This window comes from Hemibagrus wyckioides, linkage group LG24, assembly GCF_019097595.1.
Source record: "Hemibagrus wyckioides isolate EC202008001 linkage group LG24, SWU_Hwy_1.0, whole genome shotgun sequence".
Lineage (NCBI taxonomy): Eukaryota > Metazoa > Chordata > Actinopteri > Siluriformes > Bagridae > Hemibagrus > Hemibagrus wyckioides.
The window spans coordinates 2,645,012-2,653,777 of NC_080733.1; the positions used below are offsets into that span (position 1 = coordinate 2,645,012).

General features: G+C 39.9%; 1 protein-coding gene across 2 annotated transcripts; it reads right to left on the reverse strand.

Annotated features, from left to right (window-relative positions):
• Positions 1–3,792: 3,792 nt before the first annotated feature.
• On the reverse strand, positions 3,793–7,724 carry gper1 (G protein-coupled estrogen receptor 1). 2 transcript variants are annotated; one of them, XM_058377429.1, is made up of 2 exons: positions 7,446–7,724; positions 3,793–5,937 (listed from the first exon to the last, which is right to left on the reverse strand). In XM_058377429.1, the coding sequence occupies exon 2, from the start codon at positions 5,517–5,519 to the stop codon at positions 4,422–4,424; it is 1,098 nt and encodes a 365-aa protein (XP_058233412.1). In that variant the 5' UTR covers positions 5,520–5,937; positions 7,446–7,724; the 3' UTR covers positions 3,793–4,421. The 2 variants fall into 2 exon arrangements, with proteins under 2 accessions (XP_058233412.1, XP_058233411.1); XM_058377428.1 differs by having other exon boundaries at positions 3,793–5,932; positions 7,446–7,722.
• Between the last annotated feature and the right edge of the window lie 1,042 nt (positions 7,725–8,766).

Below are 8,766 nucleotides of genomic sequence, written 5' to 3' on the forward strand. Positions count from 1 at the left end.
ACAGATGGCACCACACCACATTTCCAAAACAGCAGCTAATAAAAGTGCAGCCGAATGTATTCAGGATCCGTGACCTTGCCGATTTCTGCTCTGAACCTAACTTAAACATTTAAAGCAGAGAATATTTAAAGTCTGACATAAGCCTTCATATTACATACTGTATTTTGTAGGGTTTTTAAATGTTTTTATATTCTACATGAATTAGTTAAGTGCCATCAAAAAAATAGACAAAAGTTATAAATATAAGGAATGACTGGCACATATGAAGAATCTGACGTAATTGTTTGCATAAACCCACAGCAACTTGCTTGCATCATTACTGTTTTGCTGCTGCAGACATTTATTTATTCATTCATTCATTTTCAATCGTCTTTATAATCATTTTTATCCCAGACAAGGTTACTGTAGATCCGGAGCCTATCCCGGGAGCAGATGGGAAGACACCTTGGATAGGATGTCAGGACATTTGCAGGGTACCATGCACACACACACACACACACACACACACACACAGCATGTTTTTTGGGACATAGGAGAAGCAAATTAAGGAAACCAACATGGACACATGGAGAAGATTCACAAGAATGCAGCACAGACGTTATACACTGTCCGAGCTCCAGGGCGTCCCAGGAAGAGTGAGGCTGTGAGGCAGGAAACGTTACCTACTGCACCACTGCACTGCCTTATTTATACACTTCATATAAGGAAAAAGAAATGTTTAGAAGTTACAATGCCTTTCTATGTTGTGAGCCATAATTGATCAAAAAGCAGGAGTTTAAAAATTCACTGTGAACATGAACACTTTTCTGACTGATTGGTCCTGTCTTGTGTTAGTTAACTTGAGTTTGGGGTATTTCAACAAGGCTGAGTTCAAACCTTTATCCCGACCGGAATGGTGCATCTAGCTTATGACTCTAGCTTATGATACCAAAATAACAACAACAGCAATAATCATAATCATAATAATAAAATGAAGTGACAGTAAAAGGGTGATTAAATGGTATATAGTTTAACATTTGGGGGGAAAGCCACAGTCTCAGTACTAATACATTTTATTGCTGCTTGTTGTGTCTTTATGAGCAGTGCACATCTCGGTGCTGCCACCTTTTGACATCTGTAACAGTTCGAGACCTCTCTGAAGAGCCTCTAAATCCCCACACTTTATAGAGTACTTACAAATTATTGATCTTATTCTTATTATTTAACAGAGGTAAATATTAATGTAATTTTCTTGCTGCATTTTATCTGTATACACACTGGTCGTTTATTTGTATTAAAGGCCTATAGTGCCTAATAAAGCAATAAACCATTTGACTATGCTTAATAAGAAGCTTTGGTTATTAGGAGAATGTCGTCTAATGACTTCTAGCTATGGAGACTATTGAGATGTCAGTGAGTGATGGGAAATTATCCCAGTCCCAATAGATAAGCACTTACTTGTTGTGCACTTGTTACTGTTATCTGTGGCATTTAGTCTGATGTTTCACCTCAGTGTATATTTGCTGGACAGTGAAGAGGTGTGGGATAATGATTCTAAATTAAATGGCCTTCTAGTTTTGGAGTTTACAGACCTAAAAGAAATTTTTACAACAAGAGAGGAATAGGAGTTAATCCGAGTGATAAACCTTCATAATGAAGCATGAGAGTTGCTGTAAATCTTTAAACAACTCTCCATTCTGAAAGAATAATCCAAATGAAGTGCAACAGAAGAAGCACATAAGCTTTAGAAGGTTATTAGTTTTGTGTTGAAGGGAGAAGAACCCAGAGTTAAAGCTAAAGCCAGTGTCTTACACTGTTAGTGTGTCAGTAATGAATTAGGAAGAATTCTTCACACAGGGTATTGAATCGTGCTGTTTTACTGTTGAAAATCAAACTTATAGAGTCATCAGATGAGATATTATGTCATTTGCATGTCATTTGGTCTGTGAATATTAAAAAAGAGAAACTCTTGATTGATCTGGTGTGTCGTTATGAATTCTCCATCATCTATCAGTTGCCGCTGTACATATTTATGAGCACAGTAAATAGTTGGTGCACACATTTCCTGTCTCTGTGCTGCCAAATTTCACCACTCTTAACCAGCTGAAAGACTTCTGAAAGATTAAATAATCTATCAGCATGAGATCTCCATGTAGATGGTATCATAAAGATCGTTCCTCAGAGAGCCTAAAGTTCAGTTTTTTTATGATAGTGATGCTGTAGTGTTGCTCATACTCAAGTACTCACTTTTTAAGCCTATAGTGTACAGTTATAGAAGAGAAATGTCGCCCAGATGAGGACAGGTTCCCTTTTAAGTCTGGTTCCTCATAAGGTTTCTTCCTCTCATTGTCTCAGGGAGTTTATTCTTGCCTCCTCCCTCTGGCTTGTTCACCAGATTTCAAATTTCCAATGTAACCACAATTTTATATCTGGATTTCTTTAAAGTAAAATTCAATTGAAATAAAAATGTATAATTAGAAATCAGTGCTGGCTTGTCCATGAGGGCAGGAACGCCAAATCCCAACACTCACTGTCCGCTTCATGGAATTACTAGCCAATCATGTGGCAGAGCAGTGTGTAAAAAATCATACAGATTTCAGTTACCTTCAGTTAACGTTCTCATCAAACTTCAGAATGAGGAAATGGCAAGGATGCTGGTGTCAGACAGACAGAATTTAGGAAACTACTCATCTCGGGATTTTCATGCTACGAATGGTAACTCAAACAATTGTTTCTATATTTCTGTAAAGCTGCTTTGAAAGATTGTCCATTGTTTAAAGTGAAATACAAATAAATTGAATTGAACTGAATTGAATTGAATTAAAATAACCGCCCTTTACACCCATGCTGAGCAGAAAAGCATCTCGAGGTGGATGAGACACAACAGCAGAAAACCAGAGGACACGAACTCATCCAAGTGGACAGTTGAAGATGGAAATATACCAGGCAACGTTCCTCCAATCTTTAACTAATCACCAAAATCTATGGTTAAACTGTGAAACATTTTAACATTTCATTTTTCATTATTACTTGCAATTTGCTATGAATTATAAGAAGCAGTATACACCAGATAACAATTTTAACTTTACTGTCTTTAACAAATTCTTCACCTCATCTACAGCTCACCCTCACATGCTATGAATAGTACCGAGTTTCTGGGACGCTGAATAACATATTTCTTGAGAAAATGATCCCTTTGATCCACAATAACAGATCCAGTGGAATGACACAGAGATATGACTAGGGCTAGAAATGTGACTGAAAGCACTGTACTGAATAAACAACACTGATGGAGCACTGCTGGATGGGTTACTGAAAGCTCGAGTAATGTGTTTACATTACCTTTTGCCTTCCGCAAGCCACCTGCCCCCTGTCTCCTACCCCTGGTAAACAGGAGCCAACACCTGGGGTTAGAATTGATAACACCTCCGCCTGAGCACACAGTAAACCTCGTAAGTAAGTCTTGTAGATGTTCAGTGAACTTGGGCAGTGAACTTGAATCTGTGCATTTAAAATCTTTCTGTTTTAGATAGATAGATAGATAGATAGATAGATAGATAGATAGATAGATAGATAGATAGATAGATAGATAGATAGATAGATAGATAGATAGACAGACAGACAGACAGACAGATAGACAGATAGATAGATAGATAGATAGATAGATAGATAGATAGATAGATAGACAGACAGACAGACAGACAGATAGACAGATAGATAGATAGACAGACAGACAGACAGACAGACAGATAGACAGACAGATAGATAGATAGATAGATAGATAGATAGATAGATAGATAGATAGATAGATAGATAGATAGATAGACAGACAGACAGACAGACAGATAGATAGATAGATAGATAGATAGATAGATAGATAGATAGATAGATAGATAGATAGGTTGTGGTGTTTGTGTAAGCTTACCCAATATGAAAGGAAATCATGTACCACACTGATGCAGTGAAGAATCAGGTCAAGAGGTTTTTGTCTGTTTTTTTATTTGTTCCCTTACCCTGGGCTCATTGAGCACAATCCTCCTGGAGTATAAAAGTCATCACCTTGATAGATTATATGTTTTTTTATTAATCTTTAAAGTGTATTAAAAAAAACAAATCAGTTATTTAATCTTTGCTTTGCTTTTGCTTTCCATTCTGTTAATATCGCCGGCCAAGAAATAATCCTTTTTTTCCCGTATAGATTACACTCTGCAGGAAATAAAGCAAACACGGCGCTTCTTCTTCAACTGCTTTTCTAAGATAATGTGTATACCCCTGTCAGTTGGTGGCTACACCTACATTCTCTCTACTCCTACCCTATTGCGTGTGCGGTTTCAGAGCAACTTCATTCTCAGAGGCATTTCCATGGAAAAAAAACAAAACATTCCGATTGTTCTTCTTAGAAATGCAACAAATCTCACGACGCGTTCCCAGTAACTGTGGGACTACACTTCAGACTCACTCCTAACTGGGATGTTGAGGTCCAGAGTGTGGTGGCAGAAGCGATAGACCACAGACCAGCTGGCCTTCTGCTTCACAAACAGCCTTAGCTTGTCTCTGAAGGTCTCTCCCAGGAAGCTGTAGATGATGGGGTTCAGGCAGCTGTTGGAGAAAGCTGCTAGGTTGACAATATGCCCAGTCAGAGGGTAGTCGTGCCACAGGGTGGTTGCACTGCGCTTTGATGGATCTGCCGTGCCCTGGAGTAGCTGGATGCTAATGAAGACGTTCTCAGGTAGCCAGCAGATGAAGAACACCAGCACCACCACGACAATCATGCGCAGGGCTTTCTGTCGGCGTGGCCACAAGCCCCTGTGCTTCTGCGCCCTCATGAGGATGCGAACGATCAGGGAGTAGCACAAACCGATGATAGAGAAAGGCACCAGGAAACCGATTGTCACCTCCAGCCACTGGATCTCGAAGACATTGGCGAAGCAGAAGTGGATCTCGCCCGTGTGCTGTGTCTGCACAATGGTGAAGGGCAGAAGGGTGGCCAGGATGGAGGCCATCCAGATGAGGCTACAGCTGAGCTTGGCATGCTGCATGGTGCGCAGCGGTCTGCTGCTCATGGAGTTGGCTAGAGCCACGTAGCGGTCGAAACTCATCCACGTCAGGAAGAAGATGCTGCTGTACATGTTGACTTGCAGGAAAAGAGACATGAAGGTGCAGAGAACAGCGTAGTCATAGTACTTCTCGTTCAGGTTAAAGACCTCGATGAGCGAATCGGCCACTAAAATGAGATCAGCCACCGCCAGGTTGATGAAATAAAGGTCAGGGATGGTCATCTTCTCTCTGTGGTTCAAGTTAACCACCAGGATGAGGATGTTCCCAATAATCCCAATGGGGAAGAGGAGGATTGTGTACAGGCAGGAGAGGAAAAGGCCAATGACATAAAACTCATAGGTGCCTGAATTCTCATTCAGACCTGTCGAGTTCAAGTCAAACGAAGTGTTGAAGTGCTCGGTGCTGTTCTGATAAAAGTGAATCAGACTGGTGGTCTGCTCCTCCATACTGACAGAGTCTCTGTACTGCATGTCCCGAATCATAGGTCAAACGCTTCACCGACGCTACATACTGCGTTTGAGTGTGTGCCCAGCTCACAGGATTGAGTGGACAGCTCATTTAGGCTGTAATTTCCATTCTTTTCAAGTCTGATCTTACACAACAGACAGCTCAGCAGGAGTTAATACCATCCTGAGGAGTTCGCCTCTTGAGACAGGACGAACATGGGAATAGATGCCAATAAGCACCTCCATGTTGTTAATCGTCTCATCTGTGGGGGCTGCCTGGACTTGTGTGATCCATGACACTGACACGAGGGGTCTCTCTCTCTAGAGGCCGTGCTTCTTTTGTACAGTTTGTTCTTTACACATTTTAATTCCAGTGCTGCTTTGCCTCCTCCGGTCCAAAAGCATGATTATTCATCAGGCAGCAGTCGATGACGCTATTACTGTGACACCTAATCTAGTGAGAAAGAGGAAGGGAGGAAAGAGAGAGAGAGAGAGAGAGAGAGAGAGCAGAAACCAGAGAGAGAGGGAAAAGAAAAAAAAGTAATTACAAGAGAAGAAAAATACCAGGCACCCTGCTCCTGTGCTGTGCCTGGCATCAATTCCTGTCTCGTTCCATGTCGGTATTTAATATCTATTGCAGTATCAGTACATAAGAAGCACTAGGGAGTGATTGAAATGAAAAACAGAACATATCAAATAAAGAACAATAAAACAACTTGACAGATATGCAGATTTCTATCAGCAGATTTTCTTACAAAGCAGGAAGAACGTATGAAACGAGTTACAGCTACATGATTACTTTGTTCTGATTAATGACCAGTGGAACCCATAATGAGCTCATTTTCTCTTCACTTAGAGGAAACAGAGATGAGTAGAAGACAAGACCAGACCCAGCTTAAATGTATATACATTTAATGTATACACATTATTCCATTTGCAAATTCCAGATAATTTTATTTCTGCTCTTTGCTTCATTAAAGATGCAAAGGTATCGCCATAATGAGAATGATCATCTTGTGCGACAGAGAAAATCTTGACCTTTAACGGATGACCAGAGCCCCACCGCTCGCTCCTTCGCCGCTGATGATTCCTGTGAAATATTAATTCCTTTCCAGAAAAACACACACCTTCACAGCTACATTTAACTAGCGCAAAGTATGCAGCCCTCATCCAGAGTGCAACGAAGCCTTAAAATGTAGAGATGTACGGATTTTACTGTAGTTATATCATATAGTCTGTCCACCTGTTAGAGATGTAAATCACATGTCCTTTCACAGCAAAGCCCTGGGCTTAGGGATCAGGTTCCCAGACAAATTGATTGACTTGAGGAAGAAAAAACAAAGTTGTGCTGCCAGGTGACTAAAATTAGCATGGTTTATTTTTAGTCAAGTACAGAATTTTACAGAATGTAGGCAAATTAATCTGACATATTTACCGTGATTAAGTTTATCAAGCAGTATAATTATTAATTGTTATTAAAGTCACACAGCTGATGAATAAACTAAGGCACAAAATCTTCATAAATAAGCTCAAATAATGATAAAGTATGTGATTAGATCTTTGATACATCCTGGTTATTTATTTAAAGCTTAAAAGCTCAAAAAAATAAAATAAAAAAAATAAAAGCTCTAAAAAACTCTTTTCAAGTATATTATTGATGATAATTGCACAGAAATAATATAGTGCACAGTATGGAACAGGACCATCATTACAACTTTTTCTGGCACTTTAAATTCCACACTAAAACTGGATTAGAATTCATGTTTCGTTTCTGTTTCATCTTCAGATGATATAAGTGATGAACTTTTGATTTCCAAAGACATAAAACAGGTCTTGCTCACGCTCGGTCAATCTGTTTGCTCCGGTTGTTTTTGTGTCCGGACGTATTCTCCATCAGGTCAGGAGATTTTCTCTACAAACAAGCCAGCTTTTATGACCTAGCTGTAAAAGAAAGGTTCTTACCTTCCAGGCGTGTGTCTGTGTCTGTGGCTGTCACACGGGCAATGCAGCGCTCGCTCGCAGAATTCAGACCAGCCTCTGAGATTTGTAATCCCACGTACGGTTCCACTCCCAGCGCCCCCTACATGCAAAACCCTGCCTGAGAATGGGATCGAGCCAGGGACGATCAGAGCAGCCTCCCACCATTCCAGCTCACTCTTGAGATTTGCTGCATGTGTATGTGTGTGTGTGTGTGTGTGTGTACACTGTCTACCCAAGCTCCTCCACCTCCTCATTTGCTTTCTCCTCCTTCCTCTGCTCTGTCTTCAGTCCTGCTCTTGCACCCCCCCCCCCACCACACATCTACCCCCCCCCCACCCTTTCCTTTTCCCCCTGCAGCATCACAGATGAGAAGAACCCACTGACCTGAGTGACTTTGTACCAGGTGAAGGCAGACACGCCTCCTGATTCTCCTGAACACTCTCAGCCGCACGTTCCAGAGCCTGATTATTGCTTTCAGGAACCTTGACTTTTAAAAGTCAAACCTTGTGACTGGTGCAAATTTTTACTGAGAAAAATGCAGATCAGGAGCACAAGGTCCATGTTCCTGCAGCGTTAAGTCTGAGGGAGCGCTGGAATACAGAAAGGCTCGATCGCTTTATTATAACATTCCAATTCATGACACATTTCAGAAAATGGAGCTTTATACAGGATCCTGTGCTAATATATATATATATATATATATATATATATATATATATATATATATTTGCATTTTGGAGTAAGGCTTTATTTGAAAGTGCTTTCATAACACATTCATAAATATATTCAGAATTTCCAAAAGACTCATATCAGAACATGAACAGCCTTTATATGTTATGATATTGCATGGTTTTATTTATTTGTTCTTTTCATGTCTGCAGTTATCTTTATGAGGCGACTGATTCAGACCCTATGCACCTGTACGTATTTATTTATCATGAAAAAGTTATAGAATTTAAACACAACCTTACATTAGAGTGTTATACATGTACATTTGCTTAACATATTAAACATGAACTAACATTTACTAACACTAAACTTCTGAAGGCATTAAAATGACATCCGGACATCATAAAAGAGGACAGAATAAAGACTATATGGAAGAGTGGAAGTGGACTTGGGTTAGAAATATCTACTGTATTAAACCCTTCACTAAAGGTGAGACAGGAGCCGGACACATTCTGACAATACTCTATTACTGTATGTACTGGATATCTTCTACAAAATATCTATTCTTATTTATGAAGCCCATGTATGCCAGGTGTTAATATAAATGATTTTATTACCTTTTATAACTGTCCTG